This window comes from Amphichorda felina (assembly GCF_050947745.1).
Source record: "Amphichorda felina strain 45539 chromosome Unknown scaffold_3, whole genome shotgun sequence".
In the NCBI taxonomy this organism is placed as follows: domain Eukaryota; kingdom Fungi; phylum Ascomycota; class Sordariomycetes; order Hypocreales; family Bionectriaceae; genus Amphichorda; species Amphichorda felina.
In genome coordinates this window covers 2,651,832-2,678,886 of record NW_028145047.1, presented here as the reverse complement: position 1 = coordinate 2,678,886, position 27,055 = coordinate 2,651,832, and the positions used below count along the sequence as shown (strand labels likewise).

The following is a 27,055-nucleotide window of genomic DNA, read 5'->3' as shown; positions in this document are numbered from 1 at the left end:
TTGGACGATTAAAAACTGCTAATTGACTCTGCATTTTAATTCTTCGTCTATACCTTCTTATACAATAGGCATCGTTAGGTAGCACTGCGCACCGACCTCATATTCGGTTCTGATCATCCAACTAGCAAGGTCGGGCTACTGTGGTGCAAGCTAGGAAACTTCTCTCTACCTGGCATTGACACTTGACCTGAATAGCCATGATGGCTCTTGCCACAATAAATATAAAAGAGCATCGCCCTTATAGTTCATATACCACCGCGAAATATAATAATATGGGAGACAAGAGCGGACATTGGATTGCTACGTAAGTGAAATAGCCCCCGCGAAAGCGTCGCAAGACCGTTAACACCTATTCACTACTCGGCTCTCAACAGGGCAGGCTTCACGCTGGTCCCCTCATATTCCCTGCGCACCTCATCACTTATCCCATGCATATCGCAGAGGTCCTTGTCGCCCAGCAGGTCAGAGCGGTCGACCCAGCTGCCGTGGATACCGTTGCGCAGGCGGAAAGGAAGCTCGATAATGGCGATGGGGCCGGCCTCGATGTTGGTCGCATCGAGAATCAGAATGCTGGACAGGCTCGTATCGCGCCTGTTGGCGATCGTGATGAGGAAACCATCGCCCTCAGGAGCTGTTCGTTGGGTCAGTATTAAAATACCCCGGGTGAGTGGTTGGGGTCAATTCAGGCTCACCGTTAGGCGCCCTGGGAATAAAGGCCACCTCGTGGAGCGCCGTGTGCTCTCCTGCGGACCAGTATGTGAACTTTCCGGTATTGACATCGCAGCAAGCCATGGTGTTGTACATGCCACCAATGGGGCTATACTCCGCCTTGGGGTCATGAACGGCGAGAAACAGTTTGCTGTACTTCTTGGTGGCGAACCTGTCGTCCACTTTGGGCATTTCGCCATCAAGGTTGACCAATTCGGTCGGCTCAACGCGTGAGTCCGTCGCCTTGGGATCAAACTTCCAGCGAACATAGTGGCTCTCAGGCTTGCCATCCTCACGGGGCTTCCCGCTAGGGTGGGTCATGGGGTCCTCGCCCTTGGGAGCGAAGAACCAGAACTGGTAGATGTTAGAAGATGGCTCATGGGACTTGATATTTGGGGTCTCTAACCTTGTTATGATATGTAAGGGGGGCATCAAGGTAGACGCATCCATCATCGCCCTCGAATGCGTTTCCGGTGTGCCCGTAGAAGGCGTTGTCGTAGTGAAACCAGCGAACATCCTCTGGCTTCGGGTTTCGCCGTGGGAGGATCCCAAAGGTCAGGCGCCTCCTCTCTGACCAGGCAAAGTGCTTTGACCCTTTCTGAAGGTCATGAACTGACTGGGACTCCAGGGGAGGAATGATGAAGATGACCCAGTTCTTTGTCGCCGCCATGTCGTGCATCATACCGACATAGGGCGTCTTAATCCAGCATTCCTCGAGCTTTTTGCCATTCTTGTCAAAGAGGTAGTACGCGACGTCGTTGGTAGAGTCACCCCTTGCCTCGTAGCCCATGGTAATAAGTTCGCCATTGTCGGGGTCAATCTTCGGGTGGGCGGTGAAAGTCGGAGCAGTGTACTGTCCGTTGAAATCATAAAGGCCTATTCCTCTGTGTTAGTAGTATATCCACATCTTCTAGGGGCGATATCTGCCTGCCTCGGGTGTGAAGAGAATCAGGGTCCATGGCATAAGGCTTGGAATCCTCCTTCAGGGCCAGGAGCTGGTTCTCGAAATAGATGACATGGGTGTTGGCGGTCGAGTGCACCTCGTGCTTCACTCGCGGGTCATCGGTATACCGGTTGCGGTACTTTCCAAAGACAGACTGCCTCGCGGCTCTCTCGATGGCGAACTTGGCAGTCCGAACGTACTTCTGCTTGAAGTCGGCGTGGCCATCCTTGATGCGGATGGCGTCGATGGCGCCGTCTCCATTTATGAAGACGTCGTCGTCGTAGAGAGGCGCCCACGACCAGTCAGGCATGCACCGATAGTAGGTCCCATCAATCTCCGGGGGGATGGTGCCACGAACAATGCAGTTGTAGACTTCGGCCTCGAATCGGCATGGAGCCTCCGGGCCGGTGTAAAACGGCGTGTTGGGATAGTCGACCTCAGGCTGGGCCTTGAGGTTCTTGGTACACTCAGCGATATCAGGCATATTGAGGGTGATGGATATCCAGGTGTTTTAGGGATGAGTGTTGAGTTTGTGAATTGTTCCTCTGGTTCTGTTTTGGTGACTCGGATTGCTTCCTGTTCCCCAGAGTGGCCAATCCAGGCTGGTTTTATCTTGCAACATGCTACCTTGAACACCAGGGCCCGGCGACCGCTGTTCGCCTTCTCCCCCGCCTAGTATCGTCAATCTTGTGATTTCCATGTACCGGTGTTGATGTCCATCTCAGAGTATGGTAACAGTAGGTACCTAGGCTGCGCGGGGTTTTGGGATGGAAACCCACGCCAAGGTGAGCAGCCTGTCGGTACATTGAAGCGCGGGGACCGCGCCCCAAATAACCATTCAGCAGCGCCCCTGGAATGACGGCGTGGATATATGAGGCCAAGAAAGGCGGCACTGAGCCCGCCGTAGCCGTAGTGGTGGCAAACGCGGTCTTCTCGTCGGATATGCAGCGGGCCATTAGCCACAAGAGGGCGGAGACCGCTCTTCAGTGATTCAGTCGACATCACTGACGCCAGTATTTCCTCCCGCTGTCTAGAATAATAGCACAGGTGGGCATAGTTCATTTCCCTCTACGGCATAACTGCTCAAACACTCAACCTCACGCCGATTTTATTCTAAATCTTGACCCAACATTGTACCCGGACCCAGGTGCCGCGACATAGTACCGCCACCATGTTGACACAGGATTACGTTTTCAAGGAGATCGAGGGGGTCAAGATTACGGCGACAGTTTTCTGGAAGCCCCAGCGGAGTGCTACTCCCTACGGAATTGGTATGAAATCCCACCGACACCCAATAAGCTGAGCACACCGTTGACCCTCCCTAAGCACTAGGATTCCACGGCGGTGGCTTTGTTATAGGCTCCAGGCATTTCATACCCGAGTCCGAGATCGATTATCTTGCCGATGCGGGGTTTGTTGTTGTCTCAGCAGACTATCGTCTGTGCCCCCAGGTTGCGCTTTATGATGCCATCCGGGATGCCATTGATTCCTTCTCCTGGTGTAAAACGGAGCTTCCTGCGAAGCTCAAGGCCGACGCTGATATCGACGTCGATGCGCACAAGATTGTTGCCTTTGGCCAATCTGCAGGCGGACTGCTAGCCTTGCACTTGGTATGACATGAATTCTTTTCAGCAGTCCGTGCCAGCAATTCTAACGGTTCCACGATCAGGGCGGCCTTTCTGAGCCTCCGGCAGCCATTCTCGACTTCTACGGTGTCAAGTACACAGGCGAAAGGTTCTGGCACGAGCCACTGCCTGCCCTAGCAATGATTCCACAGTTTCCCCAAGAGTTCATCGACAAAATCCACGACGAGCCCACTCAAACCACAACGGTGACCTCACTCGAGAGGGCCAGCGCTTCCCAGAACAAGACGAAGAAGAAGGGTATGCCCGCACCCGACTTTTCTGTGCCTCGAAACGCCTGGCTCTTCACCGCGCTAAAGGAGGGGACACACATGAAGGCCATCGTCAAGGACGGCAATTTTGAACGCGTCGACCCCGTACCACTACTCAAGTCAGGTTTCCCACCGACTTTCTTTTTGCATGGTGATGCGGATGCCATGGTCTTGACTGAATTTAGCGAACGGGCATATGAGGATCTTCGGAAACAGGGAGTCGAAACGGAGATTTCTCTTGTCCCCGGTCAATCCCATGGCTTTGATGCCGGGATATCTCGGGAAGACCAGGAATGGCCCCAGGTGCAGCAAGGTCTGGATTTCATCATTCGACAGGCAGGTCTGTAGGAGGCTTGGACAATTTATTGCTTTAACAAAAGTTTAACGCACTCGAAATAGTCCATCCGCGAGAAACGCGCCACATTGAACTATATTTATTCGGTCCTGGGATGTAAAGGAGCGTTGATGTGCTGAGAGTCTCGTCGTGCGACACTTGATCTCAAAGGCGACATTTCTTACATGACGTAGAGAACTACCGTTAGCTAATAGAGTAGTTATAGGGCGGGAGCCAACTAAAACCTCCGGGCCCTTCTGGCGGCGGAGTAAGTGGGATATGTAATCCATCTCTTGGGATATTTTTCCCTGCTATCGACAAGGTTGGAAGTGAGTGAAAAAGTTAGAGGAGGGTGGTATTGGGGGTTTCTGAGCCCAATATGAAGCTAGGGACATGAACATAGCCGGCCCAACCATAAGGTCAGGGGTATGCAACAAGAAATATATGGGAGGAGCCCGGAGGTAGGCTATTATGGAAATAGGATAAGGGCATACTGAACAGGTAGAGAACTATAACCTTAATAGTCCCAAATATCACCACCTGAATAAACCAAATAATTCCATTTCCAAGACACTAACTACATCCTGAACAAGACGGTTTTCTTCTCAAGGAAGTTGTCTAAACTATCCCGAATCCCTTCACGTCCAACACCGCTCGTCTTGTATCCGCCAAATGGCATGTCAAAGGACGTTTGAGGAGAGGTGCAGTTGACTCCCACCACACCAGACTCGAGACCAACAGCAAAACGCAGGGCTCGGCTCACATCCTGCGTGTATAACGCAGAGTACAGACCGTACTCGGTGTCATTTGCCTTCCCCAATACCTCCTCCTCCGTATCAAAGATGTTGATGTTAACAATTGGGCCGAAGACCTCCTCTTTTACAATCTTAGCATCCTCTTTCGTATCGGTAAAGACCGTGGGTCTGAAGGTAAAGGTCTTGGGCTCAAATTCGCCACCCATCTCTAGCTTGCCGCTTTCCTTGCCGATGGAAACATAGCTACTAACCATGTCCACTTGCGCAGAGTCTGCCAGGGGTCCGTAGGTTGTCGTGGGATCAGTCGGGTCCCCGAGAGTCACATTCCCAAAATGCTTCTTGAAACCATCCATGAAACGGGGAGCAATAGAACGTTGGACGTAGATCCTCGAGTTTGCCATGCAAACCTGGCCGCTATTCCATTGGATACTGTGGGCTGTTTCGGGAATGGCTCTGTCCAGGTCTGCATCATCAAAGACGATGGCCGGTGACTTTCCACCCAACTCGAAAATAAGATTCTTCAGGTTTGACCTGGCTGACGCTTCCTGGATCGCACGGCCGGTACGGGTGGAGCCAGTAAATGAGAGAGCGCGAACATCCATGTGGGCGCCTAGAGTCGCACCACTGATGTGACCATGTCCTGAAAGAATATTGATAACACCTGGCGGGAAGCCCGCCTCGACGATATACTCGGCAACTTTGATAGACTAGTCATGGTTGTTAGCAGGATTGGTTGGCTTTTGGTTATTGTCCGTGCCAAACTCACAGTCAAAGGCGCCTTCTCGCTGCTCTTCAAGACAACAGCATTGCCAGCGGCGAGTGCCGGCGCAACCTTTCCAGACATGGCAATCAAGGGGACGTTCCAGGGGATAATTGCCGCAACAACGCCAAACGGCTGCCGAAGCGTGACGTTAAGGAATCCAGGTGTGTTTAAGCTCGACTGGCCCTGGATATTGTAACCCGCTTCAGCATAAAAGTCAAACTTGGCCGCAGCAACAACGTTGTCGGCGTATCCCTTCACGGGACGCCCCATGGAGAGAGCCTCCAGTCGCGCGAGCTCCGGCCCATTCTGACGCAGGAGGGTGGCAAATCTCTTGAAGCACTCCCCTCTCTGCTTGGGCGAGAGTTTCGCCCATCCGGGCTGCGCCGCCTTTGCTGCAGCCACGGCGGCGTTGGTGTCATCGACGCTGGCCTCGGCAACTGTGAGACATTGAAATTAGCAAGATCGTGCCGACGTATATCCCACAGCGTTTGATCCTACCGTTCGCTACCACTTGATGCGTCCAGGGTGATTTGAGCTGGAAAGTCTTATTGTCGCTCGCATCGACAAACTGGAAGTCTCGTCTTTAGCACGTGTTCCCGGCAGATTGGATTCTATTCCATCTACTTGCCTTTCCGTTGATAAACAGTTGGGTTTCAAGAGGCACGTAGGTCGCCATGATTTTCCTCTGCGTCTGTGATGAGTGTGCAAATATATTGGAAATTTATGTAGCCTAAAACTCACAGGCCAATCAATCATGGGGCTTGAAACCGTGTGATGAATTGGCAGCTAGGTCAATCGGGTTGCTCTCTTTCTCGCGCTGTATAATTATAGATGAGCCAGAGCCAGATGGGGCCGGGAAGTCTCAGGCCGCCATTTGGCTAGATGCCAGCACAGTATTACTCGTCCCTTGAGACAACAACCGTTTCGCGGAGACCGGTGGAGTGGCGGAGCGGTGACCGCTCTCGGTAGTGTAAGGCGGACCCCGGCACACATGTATGGGTTACGGAAGGTAACTGGAGTCCCCGGGGTCCCCGGAATCCCCAGAATCCCAGTAAACCCACTGGTATTTTATCAATAACGCCGCCAGCTGATCCTGGGGCAAACAGACATCCCGCTGTCCATCAGCCCATCATTGCAAAATCGAGACAAATTCAACCCCCAACATGAGTATCCCAACGACGTGCAGGGCCGCGGTGGTCAAGAATGAGGGCGCAGACTTTACTCTTGCCATTGAAGACGTCAAGGTGCCAGAGGCAGGTCAGCAATTTCATGTCTTGTTATCCACAGCCGCTACTTGATATTTCATATTGCTCAGGCCAACGAGATATTGGTGGTAAAATAGTTGCTGATACATTCCTTTAGGCCCGAACCAAGTCCTCGTTCGTATGAGCACAAGCGGTGTATGCTACTCTGATCTGCACTACATGCTCAATGATACCCCCGCGCCACCCATGGGTAAGTTCGGTGTCGCATCTGCCGGTCACGAAGGCTGTGGCGTCGTCGTCAAACTCGGCCCTTCAGTAGAAAACATCAAAGTCGGCAACCGGGTGGGTATCAAACCCATCTGGACCACCTGCGGCTCATGCGACCTTTGCTGGGGAGACATGGAGACGCATTGCACCAAGAAGATCAATACTGGGCTTGGAGTTGCTGGAACCTTTCAGCACTACATGGTCGCGGATGCGAGCCATGTGATTCCTGTCCCGGAGGCCGTGTCAGACGACCTCGCGGCAACGCTCATGTGTAGCGCTGCGACAGCGTATCGCTCCGTGAAATCAGCCGGTCTGGCACCTGGTTCTGACATTGTTGTTCTCGGGGGTGGGGGCGGTGTTGGCATACAAGTCGTCCAGGTGGCAAAGGTATTTGGCTTCCGCGCCATTGTCGTGGACGTTGGGGATGCGAAGCGTGAGCTGTCGTTAGAAATGGGGGCCGACGACTTTGTCGATATCCAAAAGGTGTCCGACCCAGTGGCTGAAGTGGCTCGATTAACCAACGGCGGAGCTCATGGAGTCTTCGTCACCGCGCCGCCAGCATACAAAAATGCCCTCGACTATATTGGTTCCCGTGTTGGGGGTGTCGTCATGTGCATTGGGTTGCCGGCTGCTGGATCTGGGAATACCATCCAGGCGAACCCTGGGTTGCTCGTCTTGAAGCACCTGTCGATCAAAGGGTCGTTGGTGGGCACCCGTGAAGATACAAACGCGGTGTTGAAGTTTGCGGAGCGCGGGTTGATAAAGCCATTCAGCCAGTCAATTCGCCTGGATGAGTTGCCAGAGAAAGTCCAGGCAATGAAAGAGGGCAAGCCAATGAAGAAATTAGTGGTAGACTTCAACCTCTAATACAGGCAATTTCCTCATTCAATAGAGCGTGATACCATCCAAGTCCTATCCGGAAACTCTCTTTACAATTGTAACCAAAGAGTCAAATATAAAGATCAAAAGCTTATTATAGAGCGGTTTTATCACCTACGGAGCATAACATCATTACGCTCCGCATGCCACCACACTTCCCTCACACCCTTCGACCACTATGTATTGGATGATATAAGCTGGTAAAGGGAACAAATTCCCGGCAGTTGAGGATGTAATGTGTATGCAAAGGTTTATGCGTATTAGGTGGAAAGTGCGCCTCTCGCTCATCATACACGAACTTGGCAGTGTATACCGACACTTAGTGGCCGTTGCAGCGGTAAACGGGCTGCTCATTCGTCTCTACTAATCCATCCTCCGAGGCTTTACAACCACGTTGACCGTCGGTCTGACTAACACGAACGAGTCCTTTGCCCTATAGCCGTGTTCGGCCTCGGCTTCCGGATCCTTGAACTCCATATCCAGCTCCAGGAACAATGCGGCAAGAACCAAGGTCATTTCCATATATGCCATCCTAGAGCCAAGCGGTTAGCAAAATTCGGGAATATCAACTCCTGAATGGATGACTTACGTCCTACCCAAACACGATCTGGGGCCCCTTGAGAATGGGGAGAAGGCGGGATTGCTTGTCTTGGTGTTCTTGCCGTCCGTCACCCAGCGTTCGGGGACGAAGTCATCGGGGTCTTCGAAGTACTGCGGATTACGGTGGAGGGCAAGGTTCGCTACCCCTATTTCCGTCTGAGATTACCAACGGTAAGCTTTGTTCTCGATGACGCTTTAGGGTGGTTAAACTTACCCCGGCGGGGAAAACTCTGCCATGAAGTGTGAAGGGCTTGTCAGAGGGAATGACCTGTCGCGGAATGAACCCTGAATTTGGAGGGAAGATCCGCAGGCCTTCCTCAATGACTGCCCTGAGATATGGGAGATGCTGAGCCCTCTGGTAGTTGATCTCGTCGATAGACTTGAAGTTGGATCTGATCTCATTGGCAAGAGAATTGTACGACTTGCTGTCGCTCATTAAATGCCAAAGAATAGTCAAGAGGGACGTTGATGTGGTATCAGACCCTGCAACGAATAGGATAATAGCTTCGCCAAACATCTCACTGTCGGGGAATGGCTGGCCAGTTCCTCGCTGGGTGGCGCTCAAAAGGTAGTTGAAGATATCCTCTCTTCCAGATGGTTTCTGCCTCTGCTTGATCATCGCTCCTATGGCCCTCTGCGCAATGTCAGTAATTGAAATTATGCCATGTTTGACTGCCTGTCTTACCTGTGCCGGATATCCGCGCATTGAGACCTTGTGAGAGAGAGAGCGAATAGCCTTTTGGAGCATAGGCCACCTCCAAAGAGTCCCTTCCTGAAGAACATGTCAACAGGGGCTTTGGAATTCCAAGGAATATTTCATTGCTTGCTTACCAAGGATACATATATAGAGGCATCCTCCAAGCCTCTGGTGATCTTCTTCTTTTCATTGGGATTATGTAGCAAGTCGAACGTTTCACCGAAGCAGACGTCAGATAATATGTCAATAGTTAGAGCAGACAGGCTCTCGTCGAGCTCGGCCCTCTTGTCTGTTTTTAGAACATCACAAAGGTTCTTGATGTGGGTCATGAAGGACGCTTCCATGGCATCGAGCTTCTTTTGCGAAAATGCCTGGGAAAGAATCGATTTCTTCTCCTTGAAGACAGTTCCAGTAGATGAAAAGCTGTTTTTTAAGCCGGGCGTGAAAGATTGGTAGAATGGGGACTTGTCGATCGGTGACGTCGCAGAGTAGATTTTTGTGAGCCCCTCAACGCTATCCACCGAGACCGTGTTTGGTCCAAGGCGGACGAGAGGGCCTAGTGATTTGTTAGCCGTGTCGAAGAAATATGGCAGTCGGCGATACCTACCATAGGTCCTGTGTAACTGATAAAGCAGCTCGTGGCGAACGCCAGTCACCATCTGGCGGGCATGCCATAGGTCCGTGATCTTGGCAAAGAGGGGCCCTGGAACCCCAGCAAGGGGGTGGAAGAAGATATCATAGATGATTACGAGTGCCAGCTGAGATGAGGAAAACCATTAGCAAGACGGTCCAGTAAAGCCGGGGTTTTGGGTTGCGTACAAGACCCAGCACTACGGATATACCGATGACTGGTTTCGAAGCTTGAAGATCGGCTTGCAGCAAATTGGAATACAGAAACATTGTCGGGATCTCGAGGCGCGTACTGAGAGAGTTGCAGGTAGATTTGTACGGACTGATACCAGCAACCACAGCTTCTCAAACTGCAGTACCGCAGCGGTGGGCGCTGAAGTATTTACATGGTACTCGTTCTCCTGGCCAAATGTGGCGACCCACAAGTGCGGTGACCGCACCTCTCGACCTCCCGGTGGTTGATTGATTACTTGTAGAGTGTGGGGCCCCGTGGGGTGTGTGCCATGCAAGATATTAACTATCCAGCCAGCCACACACCATCTTCTCCCCGCAATTTCCTCTTTTGTTCCGTACTCGGTAGACACATAAATGTTGGCCAACACTTGGTTGCTTGGTTGTGGGGTAGGTATTACTTGGTTGTGGGGTATATGACAATGCGAACCCCTGGATTCCCCCGGCGCTCCCGGACCCTGCGGTACTTGTCGGCAAATAACCTACTTCTAATATTCCACCCTCTCCCTCTAGAGCTAAAGCTGAGGTTGCGCGCTCTCCGCTCTCCTCGTCTGCTGTATATGCTCATACATCACCCCTGCAATGACGGAAAACGCCAAAGGTCGGCGGCTACCGTCTAGCTGCGTCAACTGCAGGCGCCGCAAAATCAAAGTAAGACACGAAAAACTCATCGCCGCACGCCGGTCGCCGTCCATTCTAACAACCAAAGTGTGAGAAACCAACATCTAGGTCCTGCCGACGGTGCGAGCGGCTGGGTTTGGACTGCGCGGTCACCGACGAGGCTCTCGCCCGCCCCTACTACCACACCTCCAAGGAGCGGTTCGAGTTGATGGAGTCAATTATCCGCCACTTTTCGCCAACCACATCAATGAGCGTCCAAGATCTTCGAGAACTTGTCTCATCCCTACCAGACGTAAATCGCAACTCTCTCTTTCCCCCAGCTCAAGAATCAACGCCCCCACTTTCGGTCCTGCCACCTACGGACAACGAAGCCCCAGAGCCAACACGCGCCGCCGATGATCCATCGCCATCCGCGTCTGATGGCGACCTAAACGGGGCCTTCATCTCAGACGCAACTTGTCAGCGTCGTGAGTTGTACCCACGGACCCTTGCAAGTGTTTTTTTCTTTTACTAAAGGAATATCTTGCAGGCTTTGATGGCGCCTCAAGCTACAACACCCTACGGTCCAAGGTCAGCTTATACATTCCGGACCGGTTTCCACAGCTCGCGTTACTACAGCATGACACCACAGTTGACCTGCGCGATGGTACACCGGTATCACCGTCAATGGGACCTCCCGTCGGGCTTCCTAGCAGGAAGGTATGTGAGCAATGCGGCGTAACGTTCTTGAGCCGGATCAACAGTCTCGCCTACATTGTCAGCCCCGAGAAGCTGTTCGATGCCATTGATAGTGTGTACACGGGGAGAAACCAGAGCCCGTCCGTTCTAGCCATGATTAGTCTCGTTGTGGCTCTCGTCCACGCTACGCCGCAGCACGCTGTAGTTTTTCCTGTTCAGATGGAAACCGTGATTGAACAAGGCAGCATTGAAAGTGTCCAGGCCATTATTCTCATGGTTGGTTACAAGCCCACCGCCGGGTGAGTGTCGCTCACTTTTGGTAGGCCTTGTATCGACAGAAAACCAACCGAAGGCACTCCTCATGGGTCATCCTTGGCAGTGCAATCCGAATCGCCCAGTCGCTCGGGATGCATGTCAGAACAGAGAACGAGAGTTTGCTGTGGACAGAGCAGAAGGCGAGGATATGGTGGTCATTGTACGAGCTTGACCAGTGGTTCTCGTGTTCTCTTGGGAGACCATCGGCAATAACCATGGACATGAGCAATGTTTCTCCCCCCTCAGATGTAAGACTAGCCACAGGGGGGATACCCTCCACCGCACGGATGCTGACAATAAATAGTCCATCACAGCGAGCACAACTACACCACCAATGTACACGCCAGCTTCAGCACGGCTAGCACAGTTCCTCGATCGTGCCATGAACTGCATCTACCTGAAGCAGCGATGCGAAGAGCACGACGTGGACCCCCTGGTGCGGGATCTTGAAACCTGGTGGAACACGTTACCGGACCACTTGACAAAAGATTCCGTCCCAGATTCATTTGCAGGTGCGACATTCTACCTTCGGGTACGATACCATTCCCTCCTGGTCCTGATAACACGACCATTCCTCTTCGACGCTACCTTTGTCAACCATAGAACGAATCGCCACGTTGAAATCTGCGAGGAACACAATAGCGCCGCAATTGACACACTCTTACAAATGCAGGCGAGAAATCTCCTTGCAGATTCCTTCTGGTTCGACTATTACATTCTCACATCCTCATTGATACTTCTCATACGAATCATAAGGAACCCATCGTCTTCCGAGATTCACGAAAGGGTAAAGAGTATGCAGTACCTTCTTAGCGTCAATCCAGGGAGGATACAGAGTCACGCAAACAAGTGTTTTGATAGAGTTCTTGACGATATTAACTGCTCCAAGTAAGTGGAGATCTACCAAAACCCGGGGATTACTCTTACGCTGACATTGTAGCGGGAATGGTCCAACCTTGAGTCAGACTAACCTTGAATATTACTCCGATTGGTTTAGTTGTAACAATTGGGAGGAGCTAGATTTTCCTACAGAATGTTTTGTTTTTCCTTCGTAGTTACAGATTAAGGCTACTCCTAATTAGGGCTCCCACCCGCTCTGCCGATAGTAATATATTCTGGTGCCACAATCTAGACAGTATATATCTCAGAAAACGCACATAGACTTTAGTTCCAGCGACCCCGAGTTAGAAGAAGCAGTAGCTATGCTTTCCGCATAAGGAGTGCGGCTATTCCTACCGCATGTGGGATCGAGAAGCATACATGGTACGTTTGCTAGCTGCGCGGGACCTTGTGACCTTACGGCAATAGGAAATTTCGTGACTGGACAGCCACAACGGTAAGATATTTCAGGCCATCTTGCCGGGAATGAAACAACTGAATCGAACATTCTAGCATGTTTCACAAGATTGCGATAGATACCATCGATATCTTTAGGGAAACGTGTCTGAAATGGATCGGAGAAGTAACCGGTCCCAGGTTTCACCACAACGAGGTCATCCTCTCCACTCATCAACCAGTCCAAGGTCTCCAAGTTGCTATTCCCATGGGGTGATAGACTTCCACATTATACACAATTACTTGTCTAACTTCAATTGGATGAACCACCGCTGACGAAAGTGGGTTACGAGGTACAGGAGCGCTGGCCTGAGAAGGCTCCGTACTCTTTGCAATCCGAGGACTGTTCGTGTAGAAACATTTATTGCTAAACGCTCTGACGAGAAAATGGGGGGCTTAAAATCATGGATGTTGATCTGAAACCTGATGGCGGATCGCTGAGTGTCATCACCCGTCCACGATATTTCTGCGAAGATGACACGGTTCCTGCGTCGTAGGTGAGATGCCCCAAACCGAGATGCAAGGACCGTGCCTAGATATAGTTGCTATCGAATAGTGACCCTTGGAGAGTCAATCCCCTTAAACCCCGACTTGAGCGATCGGGGACGTGGATTATTGTCCAGTCTAGGGGATCGGAGGTGAGAGCATTGCTCTGAGAAGGTCCCTCGGGATGTGAGTGTACTTCTTGGACGGATCTTGCATCTTGCAGCCGCTTGACGTAGCTCCGCCACTGCTCTCCGTAGTAACGGGCGATGCTGAGTTGTGTGTAGTCCATTACATGCCATGGCAGAGCGTAGGGGGGCGTTGATTTCATGGTACGAAGCACTCTCCCAAGTGGTTCCACATTTTTATCTTCACCAACGTCCAGATAATGATCCAATGTCCGAGTCTCAGCACTGTTCCAGAATGCTTGAAGCTTATCGCACCCTCGGCTATATCTCCAACATCTAACACGAACCCCCACGATGGTCATTGCATAGACTATATGGGGCTCCGGATTAGCCCCGAGATATTCTTCGCAGTACTTCTTGACTCGATCCTCGAGGTCCCCGATTTGAACATCTGCCTGACTTTTGGCTTCAATGAAGCATAGGGGCTGCCAGCCGCGTTGAGCCGTATGGTACTTGATGACCAGATCGCAGGACTCGTTGCTGTCAGCTGAGGGTGCTCCTTGGGGGGTGAAGAGGTAGTTGCTGCTCGCAAAGTTGTATAGGCGAAACAGTTGCAAGAAGAGATCAACTGTGGCACCCTTGCTCGGATATGCCCTTGAGTCTTCTGAGAGTTCTGTGACTAACACAGAGTCATACAGTGATTCCATATCGCGGTGTCGGATCAGTCCGTAAGGTCTCCATAATCCATTTTGGTTAGACATGGCGCGGGTCGAAATTGCAAAAGACAGATTAAAACCCTTTAAAAGGCGAATGAGTTGTTGTGTGTATTGATTTGTATGATGTTTCAATTACATGCTTTAAATCTGGCCCGGCGAAAGGCATTTTATAGAGGGTATGCCAACCAACGTGATCTACGAAGCGCCTTTCAGCTCTGAAGAGACAAAGATGATAGCTGCCCAACATTCGAGACGGACGCGTTTGATTCGGCGCTACTTCAAAGACAATGCCATTGTCTGGGTTAGTTGCACTTTCGAGTCGCATTAGACCAAATTTCATGGGTGGGGATCAGTGACCTTGGCCAGCGACACCGATGGGAAATTATCAACTTATAAAAGACATCTTGCAAATCTTTGTACCAAGCAAGCACCGTGTACAAAGACATGGGCCTGATCAAGTGGTCCAAATCAGTGAAAATAATTGGGCTGCGAGGGGCGTCCATTGTAAGGCGTCGTATACATATTTGCGGCCTCCATCGGTCACTTGACCCAAATGGAAGTCGGAGAATAGGGCAAACTTACAGCCTTCAATGTTCCGTTGGAATTTGAGAGGAAACTACCGTCAAGCGCCTCTTCATGCTTTGTGAATTTTAAGGAGTCATCACTTGATCCTCCTAATTGGATTATGGCTAGGTCACGAGCTTCATGCAAGATGATACTGTCTAAGGGCAGTTTGTTAATTCATTCTTCGGCCCTTGGATGCATTTGCAGGGAGTTGTGCGCAAAATCTAGCAAACATTCAAACAAACCAGCCTCCCTTCTTATGTTACCGCAATGACCAACATCAATGCATTTATAAAGAGCCAGCATTTTAAGCACCTAATATTTCAATCTAAAATCATTTTTCCGCCTCCCAAACGAATTTCTCCTTGCACTCAAGCTACAACGCCCATCCTAGTGGGATGGGCTGGTGCTGTTGATGATGATATGTGCATAGGGTAGGAACTGACGGGGAATCGAATCAACCCACATCAACTGAATCAATCCCCGTGTATTTATTTATTGTATTATTTAACGCCGGCGTAGTCTCTAGGGGGTAAAGAGCATTTAGAGGCTATGCTATCGTCTAAAAAAAATACAATCGAGAAATACCGAGACTTTAGCGTCTTACGAAGAGAAAGGATCGCGAATCCTAGAAGATAGAGGGAATAAAGCGAGAGGAGAGGTTGATCGCTATAATAGTTATATCTCGCGAAGTTTCTATAACTGGATCTGGCCGCAAGGAGTTGGTACAGCGGGGGTTAGGGGAGAGAGAACTCCGACCAAAAAGAAATGCGTGAGCGGGGAATTGAACCCCGAACAATTGCTTGGAAGGCAACTATGATAACCATTTCACCACTCACGCTGTTTGATGTTTCTTGGCGCTTGTCGCTTGAAGCTATCGAATCAATCCTCGTATCCCTCTAATCATCATCTGCCACCGGTACCCCCTGGTCTATTCCAAATGAAACCTTCGCTTTTATGGTGTCAAAGGTGTCGGCGGGTGTGACTTAGTTCTACTTGAGACCAACAGGTAGGTATTATTCCCCCAATTGCTGTTATGGTCTGTCACTGCCCTAGAGTCCACTAAGCTTTATCTCGTCGAAGGGTCGTTCAATGCCTCATGGCCAGCGAACCCATAGATGTCACATTCTCACATGACAGTGTTAGGATAAGATCATCGCAACATGGGCCACACCGATGTGAATCTTCCTCTTGAAATTTTCGAAGTAACAAACTAACATCATTTCTCAGGCCATACTCTTACACAATGCTTCCCGGCCAACGACAGGTGAAATGAAATTGGAATGTAGCACGGATGCCCATATCAGACGCTTTCCCCCAAGTCTATTTTCTCTCCCACAACAAAACCAAAAGCTCTTTAAAAGTGAATGTACTTCTCGAAAGCGTCCTTGGACACAGTCCGAGTGCTGTAAGCCTCCTTCTCGGAGAAGTTGTACTCCTCCACCGTCACATCCGTTCCGTTGTAGGCGGCCACCCAGGCGACGTGGCCGAACCTCCCCTCCGAGGTCTGGGCCACGGCGCCGACCTGGGGGGTCTGGTTGACCTCCAGGCCAATCTCCTCGGCGGCGTTGTCCCAGGTGTTGGCGTTGCCCCAGTACTCGCCCTCATACTGGTTGTTGAAGTCGATGTCGAGGCGCTCATTGATGCGGTAGGCGACGAAGCTGGTGCCCTGGCAGGTGTAGAAGTTCCACTCGTCGGGGACGCCGCAGTCGGTCTCGCCGTAGGGGTAGTCGTCCTCGAGGGGCTCGAGGGCGCGGACGTTGAGGGTGGGGAATGAGAGGACGCCCGTGGCGCACTGCGCGAGGGCAAAGGTGGCAACGGTGGTGAACTTCATGTTGGAGTTTGTAGTGAGGTGCCAAAAGTTGAAGGAGTGTGGTGTTTTGTAAGATGTAATGAATGAGAGAGAGGATGGTATCAATGTTTGTCTGCTTGGTATTATTCTGGTCCATTTGGAGGATATTCCATGTCCTACTTATACAGCTATCGACCTCCCATTGACATGAAACCTGAGCATCTTCTGACCCGAGATGTAGGTATACGCGAAGTACGACGTTCTTAAATTCAGCCTCACCTGGAGCGCTGGTTCTATCTTTGGACTCGAAACAGGCCGAATGCGCAGACCTTCCTCTTTCTCCACGGTGATCGTCGCCACAAGGGGCAATTTGTGGGGGTGTTTCATGCGGGGACAAACGGGCATTTGCGACGCCACGCAAACTTAGGCGTCGCCGTGTCGCGGCTTATTCGAGTTTTGAACGGGGACGGAGGGATTATTTGATCTCAAACAGTTTCAACCCTACGCGACAGGCTCCCAGTTCTCCCTCACGACATCCACAATGACACCGTGATCCTCATGCTGCTTCAGTCCGCTGACAACCACCACAGCCACCACGCCCTCGACCCCCTGGACGCGAATCGGCACCGCCCCTCCGTGGATGGCATACAAACCGGCCTCCCCGCCCAGGCCATTCTTGGCCGCAAAGGCCGCCTCGTCGCCCTTGTACTTGCAGTGCAGCATCCAGGTGCTGGTGCCCCAGCGCAGGACGCTGCGGCGCTTGCGCTGCACCCAGACCTCGTTGTCCGGGTTGACGCCGGTGCCTGTCGTGGCCTGGAAGAGGGTCAGGCCGTTGGTGAGGCTGATGCTGATGAGGGCGGGGCGCGGTTCAGCGAACAGCCGCGCGTGGAGCAGGTGGCCCAGCTCGTAGGCGTCGGTGGTGGTGAAAGAATCAAAAGTGAAGGAGTCGCCGTAGTGAACGAGTGCGTCGAGCTGGTGTTTGGTGAGGGCGTCGAACTGGCGGTTAGTCAGTACATCCGCATGCATACACCGTAGAGGGAACGCGGAGAGTGAGGCAGACATTATCAGGGGGAGCCGTGATCCGGACTCGCCGTGGGACCACGTCCCGCATGGCAGCGAGATCGGCCCCGAGGCCGGTTCCGAGGGGCTTGCAGTGGCGAAGAACTTGGTGAGACATGGTGAATGAATGACAGAGGATGAAGCAACTCAGTACTTGGGACTCAGATCTGTCAGACCCCCTCCTTCCAGGGGGGGGGGTCACTGACCTAACAATTGGCCATTGACCTACTAAAAAAAGAATACCCCGTGACTCTGTAATTGGCCTACTAAAAAAGAGATGTTCTCATTTAGTTGAATCTCATGTTTATTACGATCTGAGCACCCCGAGACTTTCATATTGTGCCTTAATTAATTCTATTTGGCCAACTATAACACTAGGAAGGCCTCAAAAGTTTTTTTTTTTTTTTTTTTCAGTATGAAATACCCCGAATAAATCATCCATAGGGTCCTATTATATTATTTCCGACGTAAATATCGTCTTGGTAGGTAGAATTTTTAGCGATCGGATTGATTAATAATGCCGAATAAAAGGGCTTGGCGTTGAATTAATGCGGGATATAAAGGAAAAAGTATCCGTAAGGTATATCGGTAGGTCAATGGCTAAGTATTAAGTCAGTGCCCCTTCTTGGAAGGGGGTCTGACGGATCTGAGTCCCCCCCAAGTATCCGTGGTTGTCGAAAAATCAACAAATGCCTCGAAGGAATTACACATTGGGCGCCCCCTTTTACTAATCTAAATTCTTATGAATAAGAGCAACGGCGGAAACCCCGCCGAGTGGATTGCGGAGGTCCGGCCCGGAGCCGACGGCGGCGACTCGGGCCTTTCCAGGAGCCATCCCAGTCCGCCGCTAGGCAATTAAATAGCATCATTTGTAAAGATTATATGGCTGCAAGGACAAAATACTTATCGATTTCTCCGGCGGTCGGACGACCGATCCAGAAATGAGCAAAGATCATTGGTAGACAATTGAAAAGAGGAACCACGCGGACCGAACCCAAAGACATTATTATTGCCAAACTAGGAAACCACCACTACACAACAGCCCTAAATACCCGACGGGCGGACGCCTCTACTATACGGAGTACACGCAATTAGTTGATGTTTGCTTACTGGGGATTTCAAACCGCAGACACTCGCAGCCTCAGATCCATGAGAGTCGGTCAGAATATGGGTGATGCGCTATTTACGCCATTCAACCCTACCGGAGCTCCACCGGAGCCACAATCTTCTCATCGTGACTTGGTCCCAACAACCACATCAACCCGCTCTCCGGAAACCAGTGCCTCTTCATCCCGTCAACCCCCGAGAAAAGCCTAGACGGAATGGATACCCCATTTTCCGGCAGCCCGGAGCTACTGGAGCACCTCCACTCGGTGCTCCCCCACGCGGAGCGGGCCCAGCTCCGGTCCTCGGTCCTGCCGTCCCTCCTAGACGCCATCGCCAAGATTGCCCTCACTCTGCAGAACTCCCAGCACGTTGCACTGGCGGGCTCAGCCAACACGTTTGGTGACGACCAGCTCAACGTCGACGTCTCGGCCGAGAAGCACCTGCGTGAGGCCTTGGCTGAGTGTCCCTCGGTCGCGACGGCAAGCAGCGAGGAGGACCCCGTCGAGACACCTGTCGTCCACGTAGGCGGTACAGCTGCCACCAGTGGTGAGAAGTACACTGTGGCCTTCGATCCTCTTGACGGCAGCTCCATTATCGCGCCCAACTGGACCGTCGGCACCATCCTGGGCATCTGGGACGGCGAATCCGCCCTGGGCCAGTCTCCTCGGGACAAGCAGATCGCCGCCATCCTGGGCGTCTTTGGTCCCCGCACCACAGCCATCGTCGCCCTACGCATACCAGGCTCTGCACCCTCGTGCTTCGAAATCGGCCTGGGCGGAGACGCACAGGGTCGGACGTGGGACATGGTCCGGAGCAACGTCCAGCTCGCCAGCCCACCGTACAAGACACGCTACTTGGCGCCCGCCAACCTCCGCGCCGCGGCTGAGAGCCCGACGTACATACAGTTGGTGATGCAGTGCATTCTAGAAAAGTACACCCTGCGGTACAGCGGTGGTCTCGTGCCCGACGTGGTCCACGCCCTCGTCAAGGGCCACGGCGTGTACGTCTCGCCCGTGACCATGGCCAGTGGCGCCAAGCTGCGCCGGCTGTACGAGCTGTGCCCTGTGGCCCTCATCATGGAGTGCGCGGGCGGTGCGGCGGTGAATCCCGCGGATGGGTCACGGGTGCTGGATGCTGCGCTGGGGAATACGGATGAGCGCGGGGGGTTGGTGTGTGGGAATGCGGATGAGGTAGATAGGGCTATCAGGATGCTTCTGGAACTGTGATCGGTCCCGCTAGATATTAGTATTATATATATATATATATATATATGTATTATCCATGACTTTTAATCACCCTTTCTATGCCCTTGATAGTGCGAGTTGGCCCTTGACAAATACCCATTGGTCATCAAATTCCCTAAACTACACCACCTGTAGACCTGCAAGCTTCTGGACCATCATGGCCTCCTCGTTGAATTTATAGAGACCCCTGAATCTGCTCCCGAGGCGAGGAGGCGAGCAGCCATGGCATTGCGCCCCCTCTCTATAACCCACCAGAGCGCCGTGTGCCGCTCGCAGTCCCGGAATCAACTTCTACCTGGCCGCTCTCTACGAGAAAGTCCAAGGTACTCGAGCGTTCGTGCTGCACGACGAGGTGTAGGGCCGTACTTCCCTCGCCATCGGCCGCGTTGACATCGACTCTACCCGATATGAGGAAGCAGCATCACCATGGCCTCCCAGTTCTTGGCGGCTGCTAGTATCAGCGGCGTAAAGCCCGGCGTGAGGCTCGCGGATCGGCTCGGGGGCTTGTTGTTGTGTTGGGGTCGACCTGGGGGAAGGAGAGTAGCATGTGGACTGCCAGATCATCCCCTTTCCACATGGCTAACTCGAGGGGCGTGTGGAGATCCTTTTCTCGCCGGTTGGGGTCCAGCCCCTCGTGTTCCAGCAGGCGTGTCCGATGATGTATTTCCGTTCCTTGGAAGGTTCATTCCCTCGCCTTGTATGCTGCTGAAGAAGTCTGAAACAGATTGCTGCCCCAGCCATCAGAACGACTGAGATCCAGGGACTTTGAATCCAGCAGGAAGTCAAATGGGTCCAACTTCAAGTCTTCCATCGCAAGCACAATGGCCGTGTCACCGCTATCGTCAGTCTGGTTGGCATACACCCTAGGCGAGTCGACAAACGCTTCGGCGATGTTGTAATCCCCTCGCATAACAACTCCCATAAGCGGAGTCTGGCCGCCGTTGTCCAGTTCATTGAAATTCACGGCTGGGTGCGAGAGCAAGATATCGACGGCTACCGGCCGGTTAAGCCTAGCAGCATTGACCAAGGCCGTCCTACTCACCTTACCCTGCGCAATTGATTTCAATTCCATCGGTCGCAAGAAGCACCCTAGTGACATCCACATGTCCTCTCTTGGCGCCCAAAATTAGAGGCGAGCGATGAATGCTATTCTTGGTATTGAGCACCGTGAGCCGGGTCCGCGGTAGCCCCGGCAACAAGGACTCGTAAGGAACTTAGGACATGCGCTTTAAACGCGATCTCGGACCAACTAGGGGCCATGCAGCCTCGGGGTCCGTGAACAGGAACGAGAAGAGGAGCTCGACGATACGGGCATGGCCATTCATAGCCGCCAGATGGATGGGGCTGTGCTCCAGATACACCGAGATGCGGATGCTGGCGCCCACGGCGGTCAGGGCGATACGACCCGTGTCTTCGCGGTCGTTGAAGACCGCCCAGCATAAGAGCCATATTCGTCGCCCCGAAGATAGTCAAGGCGGTACAGGGGCGTGTTCAACCCGGCGAACAGCCAGCGGCTTGTGCGCGCCAGTGCGTTGAGGTCGCGGAGGAGCTCGACGTGTTCTCCGGTGCAGACGCCAAACGGACCTATTGATTCTAGTGTTCTCTCTGACATCTGGTCATTGATAATTTGATATTGGATGTTGACTGTTAAGGTGGAGATGCTTCAGCTTGTCAGATTGGATGGTGGAAAACACCAACGACCATGATGACATTGAAGCCTGACGATTGTCCAGCCCTGCTCAGCCACTTCTCTGCCCAGACAAACTTCACCTCGTGAGTAATATTACCCACGGTGTTGGTGTCGGGGTGCTCGGCGAATGCCTTGATGGGATGTCATATGTTTGGTATGTCTCGTCAGTGTCCGAAATTTCCGGGGTGAAGTATTATCACGACAGATGAAGTAGAATAATTGTATGTAAATGATGGCACAGAATAATAAATGCTAACATACGTACTTGACCATCTCTATTCAACTCAGGTTACTCAATACTACCCATTGGGCGGATTGCCTCATTTTCCATCAAATCAAATCAATAAAGCCCAGAAGGGCATTGAGCAGCCCGCAGTCTTGCATCATACTCAGCAAACTCGACCAACGAGGTTGAATCCAGCCCTCACGAAGATCGGCAATGCAAGGCGCTGCAAGACCCTGCAAGGCCGGCATAAGCAGCAAGCAGCTAGCATAGGCAGCCCGCCTAGCCACGAGCGGCTGTGCCACCTGGAAATCTCGTATCAACTCGACTTATAATAAGATCAGCCATGTGCGATTCGCTCTTTCGTCCGTCAACCTTGACCGCACATTGCTAATTCGCTGCTATCGGCCTCCACACCCAACAGAAACACTCCACGTCAATGTCTCACCCAGTCGTAGCTCGTACCAAGCCCGGGTCTAAAAAAGAAATATTCTTGGTAATTGCCCGTTGGTCGCCCTTGGCCAGTGTACGAGGACGCAGGGGAGATGCCGTCATCAAACTTGGATATCCCTGCTGTTTGCTCCACGAATCTCAGAGCTCCCCATGTTTGTCTCGGGAAATATGCGATCCATATTCAGATAAATATTTAGACATGTCCATGTCCTGCACATCTTGTCCGGGTCTCAGATCCTTCCATCCTTAACACTTGACCTCGCCTTCTCCATCCCGATACAACCATCTCCCCACAAAACCTCAACCACAATCCAACATGAAGGCCACTCTTCTCCAGACCGCCGTGTCTCTCCTGTGCCTGGCCACCGCCGCCACGGCCAAACCCATCCTCACGTCCTCCTCCACCTCCACTCCCTCCCATCTCGAGCGCCGGTCGTGCCCTGCCCCCGGCGAGACCAAGACCATCTGGATGCCCGAGACCTGGAATATCTTCCCGCAGCAACCCGACCTCTACCAGGAATCCCCCGTCTCGGGCATCGAGCTCGAGACCCTCAACGGCGAATCCCACCTTGAGCAGGTCATGGCCTTCCGCGGCATCCCCCACGAGGCCACCACATGCACCCTTGGCTGGGCCCAGGCCCACCGCACCAACCGCACGTTCCTCGTCGACGGCGACAACGCCCTACTTAAGGTCCGCCCTCTTTCCGAGCTGCCCCAGCCCGCCACCTACGACGCCGTCAAGGAGGTCGACAGGGACCCCAGCGGAGGCAACAAGGAGCTGCATCCGGACCTGACCTTCTGGGATGACTCGGAGGGCGCGGAGGACCATGTCGCGGGCAAGGTGGCGTGCGCGCACGATATGTACTTTCGTGTGGCGCTGAATGATCCCAAGGTCAAGTCCCATGTCTACCTGGGGGCGGACCAGCAGAATGGGTTCTGGATCGAGTATTCCTGCTGAGTGGTACTTGTGATTGACCGGTATTCAAACGAAAACAACACACCTATTAGCTCAGGCTTGAAAGTGGATTTGGCATAGTACTGGGGTTTTGCTCTCTGGTTCATGGGTTCATAAATCGGCGCTCAGCGAGAGAATGATTTCTCATAATTTTAATACCTTGATAATCACGCTATAAAAATGGTCACGATTTCATATCCTCTCCTAACCTGCAAATGTCCTCGATGCTAGCAGACCATGTTGAATCGACAGGATGAGAATTAAGAGTCCTCCCAGGAGTCTGTCTGCGTGCATGTCTATGGCCTTGTCCATAACCTAACTCTCAACTCTTCTGCCAAGGACATCGCCGCGTTCATTACCGCAACTATTCTAGTAAAGTCATCATCCGGGAGACACTTCAGATACTATGTGCACATCTCCATTCGCAACATAGCGCTTCCGCAGCTCACCAGCATCTCCCCGGTTCTCCACCTCATGTCCTGCGTCCTGCGTATCTGCCTCCTCCCACTGGATACCCTTCCCCTATGGAGCCCAAGCTCCGCGCAGCCCGGACCCCTGCAAGTTTTTATAGTAGGGGTTGTCTGGCGCCGGCTCAAAAGAGCTACCAGTCCATCTGATAATCGATCCGGACCACCTGTCTTCAGCGTCGGAAGATCCGATTCCTTTCCCTAGAAGCTACACATGGGCACTCACCTGAATCCAGGCCTATTTCAGTATGCCTGCATATCCCCGCCGACCTCCTCGAGGCAGTACCGGATTGAGTCGACCTTGCTAGGCCCAGAAACACAGGCCCACCCGCGCTGAGTGATACATATCCCCGCCCGGCTGCACGATCTCACGAAGGGGATAACGTCCTTGCAGCAGTACGTGTCGTATTTCTCAGGGCAGATGGGGTAGCATCTGGTGCCGGGGGAACCGAGTCCCGTGGCCAGCATAGTGCTGACGCCGATGGCAGCCATGAGCGTGGCGGTGATGGCGGTGAAGTGTATCTTTGGCAGGATATTTTTAGTATGACTCATGAGCGGCGATGGATTTTCCCAACCCCTTGGATGAGACTATGCTTGATAAACTGGGCTGTGCCGGGCGCTGGGGTGATAGCCTCACCTGGATGTTGGTATCTACCCATGTACAGTCTGCTCTACGGCGAATCGGGAGCGGTGACACTACCAACACCATACACAGCTAACATGTTGGTTGTAGACCCTGTTTACCAAAGGTCCATGGGGATTCGTTGGATACAGACTAGATATAAATAGCATTATTGTTAGGGATGTCACAAAGCACTCACAACAGGTTTGTTCGCTAATATCGCGCTTTGCATGGTGATAACATGGGAGTAGGTTCGCAACAAATACTGCCTCGGTACGTCTCCAGTGAGGCCTCCTGATTGTTACCACCCAGTAATGAAATTACAGCCCCTGTGTCGCGTCAATGTCAATGAGTTTCACGAGCCGTTGTTCCCGGACTGCCACATAGGTGACGCCAACTGTTCGACAAGAGTTGTGATAGCTCCCATGAAAAGATAAAGATAAGCCCCATCACAGCGGAAAGAAAAGAATAAAGAACAAGAAGCTTCAAAATTAAATCAACAAGATAAGAAAATAGGAAAGGCTCTGTTTTGGGCGTTTGAAACATCCAGCCGGTTCTGAGTTTTCCCAGTCAGGGTCCCGGGTCCGCCTCGATATTTTGGTATCCTGATTCTTCATCCACGCCGACGCAGTGTTTGCGCACCAGGGGATCATGCCATGTTAGGGCTATCTTCACTAATCCTCAGTGCGCTTACGCGACTCTGTTTCTCGCCCGCAGCCTTACCCGCACATGGCCCCGAGACAGATCGCCGCTCGATCGTCTGACAAGAAGGTCTGGGGAAGTGGGCTACATAGAAAGGACCGGTAACAAAGAGTCGGCCAGACTAGAGATACAGATTATCCCCTACTAGTCCTATTAGGAGCTACATATATATAAGCACAGATATGTTCGCCTCAGATGGAGTAGGCGAGTGTGTCTCGCGGTAGATGCTATCAAATAGAACAATGCCCAATAAGTACATCACAGTAACTACCATTTAACCAACTCCTGTACCTTGATCGGCAACCCCGTCTTCATCGAATGGTTTGCCCCAACACCAACCAGCACAGCATTCCCCCCATCGCGGATGAACGCCGCCCGGTGGAAGCTGTCCTCCTCCCTGCCAACCAGAACATCCCGTAGCAGCACCGGGTCTCCTCCGCCGTGGCCCCCGACGCCCTTCTCGACGGGTACCACATACGGCTCCGCAAACAGCGGGTAGACGACAATCTTGGTCATCTCGACGTTGGGCTGGATGTACGGCTTCGGCTCAGAGGGCACGCTGTTGTCCTTGCCCGGCTCGTTGTACGCAGAGTACCCGCCCTCGACCACCTCAATCTCAAGGCGGCCCTTGCTGCCGTTGAAGACGCATCGGTACCCCTCCCATGGCGCGTACGCGTACGTGTTATACGTCATGACGGCGCGATTTGTGTAGCGAATTACCATGGACAGGTTATCCTCAATGGTGATGCCGTCGGCAAAGCAGTTCCGGTCGCGGATGTACCCGTCCTCGTGCTCAGCCTCGAGGTAGAGCTTCTTGAGCTGGTCGTTGTCCTCGATGCTCAGCGCAAAGGGATCCTTCTTGGATTCCTCGTCGTGCAGGTAGCGATCCGGGATGTGAGTCATGCCACGGCGTTGGGCGTTTTCCTTGCCGTAGAAGCGCAGATCTCCCATGCAGAAGACAGTGTCAGGCTCCGTATTGAGCCAGAAGTGGACGAGGTCAAAGTGGTGAATTGACTTGTGCATTTGAATGCCACCACTGTTGGCCTTGTCGCGGTGCCAGCGGCGCATAAAGTCGGAGCCGTGAGAGCAGTCGAGAATCCAGTCCATATGGATGGTGGAAATCTCGCCGATGACGCCCGAGGCGATAAGCTCGCGAACTTTGGTGTGGTGTGGTGCGTAGCGATAGTTGAAGAGCACGCGGACCTGCTTGCCAGTCCTCTTCTCGGCGTCCACCATGAGCTGCAGCTTCTCCTCGTCGATGGTCATGGGCTTCTCGGTGATGGCGTCGCAGCCAAGCTCCATGGCGCGGATGCAGTAGACGTGGTGGAAACGGTCGATGGTGGTGACGATGACCACATCGGGCTTCTGCTCGGCCACCATACGGTCAAAGTCCTCGGCTTTGTAAGTGGGCTGTTTCTCTCCGCCCAGCTCAACCATATGGTCGTTGGCAGCGTTCATGCGTGTTTGGTTGGTATCACATATCCCGACCAGCGTGGAGACGTCACTGTGGTCCTGGATGATAGCCTGGTAGTAGAAGGAGGAGCGGACGCCCATGCCAACAATGACATATCGCTTGACTAGGGAGGCCATGGTGAAGTCCTATGCGTGATGTTGGTGCTATTGTGTAGAGTGGCCGTAAAGAAGAAGATAAGTGTCGACGATGGTGACCACGCGGGACTGCAGACCTGGACTGCCGCCAATATATACCACGTAAGAAGAATCCTACCCGAGCCACTTCATAGGCAAGGTCGCGCAAACAATGAGATGCGTGGTTTCACCACCGCCTTGGGTGACCCCTCGTCCCAGAAGTTTATCTTCATCCATCCGTCGGTGGATGTACCACGGGAGATGTCTCGATGTCCTTGGCGGAGACGACTCCCCTGCCGAACCAAGAATGGCCTAGTCATCTTCTTGACCGCCTAATGGAGCAAAAATGTGATAGTTGCCCCTCCCTGCCTTTGCGGGGGATGTGTTATTGGGGGACTGGTAACTATT

The 27,055-nt window shown here is 52.5% G+C and overlaps 12 protein-coding genes and 1 non-coding gene across 13 annotated transcripts; 5 read left to right on the top strand and 8 right to left on the bottom strand.

Moving 5' to 3' along the window:
* Nucleotides 1–356: 356 nt before the first annotated feature.
* Nucleotides 357–2,135, bottom strand: ACO1O0_003520 (carotenoid oxygenase family protein; the record flags this gene model as incomplete). Its single annotated transcript, XM_083192971.1, has 4 exons — nucleotides 357–631; nucleotides 693–1,062; nucleotides 1,115–1,561; nucleotides 1,614–2,135. The coding sequence occupies 4 exons, from the start codon at nucleotides 2,133–2,135 to the stop codon at nucleotides 357–359; spliced, it is 1,614 nt and encodes a 537-aa protein (XP_083052028.1).
* A 687-nt stretch (nucleotides 2,136–2,822) lies between these two features.
* On the top strand, nucleotides 2,823–3,893 carry ACO1O0_003519 (alpha/beta hydrolase; the record flags this gene model as incomplete). The annotated part of the gene is made up of 3 exons (XM_083192970.1): nucleotides 2,823–2,922; nucleotides 2,984–3,261; nucleotides 3,321–3,893. The coding sequence occupies 3 exons, from the start codon at nucleotides 2,823–2,825 to the stop codon at nucleotides 3,891–3,893; spliced, it is 951 nt and encodes a 316-aa protein (XP_083052027.1).
* A 563-nt stretch (nucleotides 3,894–4,456) lies between these two features.
* Nucleotides 4,457–6,073, bottom strand: ACO1O0_003518 (aldehyde dehydrogenase domain-containing protein; the record flags this gene model as incomplete). The annotated part of the gene is made up of 3 exons (XM_083192969.1): nucleotides 4,457–5,341; nucleotides 5,401–5,834; nucleotides 6,022–6,073. The coding sequence occupies 3 exons, from the start codon at nucleotides 6,071–6,073 to the stop codon at nucleotides 4,457–4,459; spliced, it is 1,371 nt and encodes a 456-aa protein (XP_083052026.1).
* Nucleotides 6,074–6,560: 487 nt separating this feature from the next.
* ACO1O0_003517 (zinc-dependent alcohol dehydrogenase) lies at nucleotides 6,561–7,736 on the top strand (the record flags this gene model as incomplete). The annotated part of the gene is made up of 2 exons (XM_083192968.1): nucleotides 6,561–6,654; nucleotides 6,760–7,736. 2 exons carry the CDS (start codon nucleotides 6,561–6,563, stop codon nucleotides 7,734–7,736), a joined length of 1,071 nt encoding a protein of 356 aa, XP_083052025.1.
* Nucleotides 7,737–8,111: 375 nt separating this feature from the next.
* On the bottom strand, nucleotides 8,112–9,655 carry ACO1O0_003516 (uncharacterized protein; the record flags this gene model as incomplete). The annotated part of the gene is made up of 5 exons (XM_083192967.1): nucleotides 8,112–8,280; nucleotides 8,338–8,504; nucleotides 8,563–8,982; nucleotides 9,180–9,601; nucleotides 9,649–9,655. 5 exons carry the CDS (start codon nucleotides 9,653–9,655, stop codon nucleotides 8,112–8,114), a joined length of 1,185 nt encoding a protein of 394 aa, XP_083052024.1.
* Nucleotides 9,656–11,193: 1,538 nt separating this feature from the next.
* Nucleotides 11,194–12,412, top strand: ACO1O0_003515 (fungal specific transcription factor domain-containing protein; the record flags this gene model as incomplete). The annotated part of the gene is made up of 4 exons (XM_083192966.1): nucleotides 11,194–11,504; nucleotides 11,558–11,680; nucleotides 11,747–11,768; nucleotides 11,825–12,412. 4 exons carry the CDS (start codon nucleotides 11,194–11,196, stop codon nucleotides 12,410–12,412), a joined length of 1,044 nt encoding a protein of 347 aa, XP_083052023.1.
* Nucleotides 12,413–15,515: 3,103 nt separating this feature from the next.
* Nucleotides 15,516–15,587, bottom strand: ACO1O0_003514. Its single transcript has one exon. It is a non-coding gene; the product is annotated as a tRNA-Gly (tRNA).
* Nucleotides 15,588–16,103: 516 nt separating this feature from the next.
* Nucleotides 16,104–16,580, bottom strand: ACO1O0_003513 (CHAP domain-containing protein; the record flags this gene model as incomplete). The annotated part of the gene is made up of 1 exon (XM_083192965.1): nucleotides 16,104–16,580. The coding sequence occupies one exon, from the start codon at nucleotides 16,578–16,580 to the stop codon at nucleotides 16,104–16,106; it is 477 nt and encodes a 158-aa protein (XP_083052022.1).
* A 459-nt stretch (nucleotides 16,581–17,039) lies between these two features.
* Nucleotides 17,040–17,715, bottom strand: ACO1O0_003512 (uncharacterized protein; the record flags this gene model as incomplete). Its single annotated transcript, XM_083192964.1, has 2 exons — nucleotides 17,040–17,534; nucleotides 17,569–17,715. 2 exons carry the CDS (start codon nucleotides 17,713–17,715, stop codon nucleotides 17,040–17,042), a joined length of 642 nt encoding a protein of 213 aa, XP_083052021.1.
* A 1,204-nt stretch (nucleotides 17,716–18,919) lies between these two features.
* On the top strand, nucleotides 18,920–19,930 carry ACO1O0_003511 (fructose-1,6-bisphosphatase; the record flags this gene model as incomplete). Its single annotated transcript, XM_083192963.1, has 1 exon — nucleotides 18,920–19,930. One exon carries the CDS (start codon nucleotides 18,920–18,922, stop codon nucleotides 19,928–19,930), a length of 1,011 nt encoding a protein of 336 aa, XP_083052020.1.
* A 700-nt stretch (nucleotides 19,931–20,630) lies between these two features.
* On the bottom strand, nucleotides 20,631–21,053 carry ACO1O0_003510 (uncharacterized protein; the record flags this gene model as incomplete). Its single annotated transcript, XM_083192962.1, has 2 exons — nucleotides 20,631–20,958; nucleotides 21,046–21,053. The coding sequence occupies 2 exons, from the start codon at nucleotides 21,051–21,053 to the stop codon at nucleotides 20,631–20,633; spliced, it is 336 nt and encodes a 111-aa protein (XP_083052019.1).
* Nucleotides 21,054–22,630: 1,577 nt separating this feature from the next.
* On the top strand, nucleotides 22,631–23,272 carry ACO1O0_003509 (uncharacterized protein; the record flags this gene model as incomplete). Its single annotated transcript, XM_083192961.1, has 1 exon — nucleotides 22,631–23,272. The coding sequence occupies one exon, from the start codon at nucleotides 22,631–22,633 to the stop codon at nucleotides 23,270–23,272; it is 642 nt and encodes a 213-aa protein (XP_083052018.1).
* A 2,055-nt stretch (nucleotides 23,273–25,327) lies between these two features.
* On the bottom strand, nucleotides 25,328–26,650 carry ACO1O0_003508 (Gfo/Idh/MocA family protein; the record flags this gene model as incomplete). Its single annotated transcript, XM_083192960.1, has 1 exon — nucleotides 25,328–26,650. The coding sequence occupies one exon, from the start codon at nucleotides 26,648–26,650 to the stop codon at nucleotides 25,328–25,330; it is 1,323 nt and encodes a 440-aa protein (XP_083052017.1).
* Between the last annotated feature and the right edge of the window lie 405 nt (nucleotides 26,651–27,055).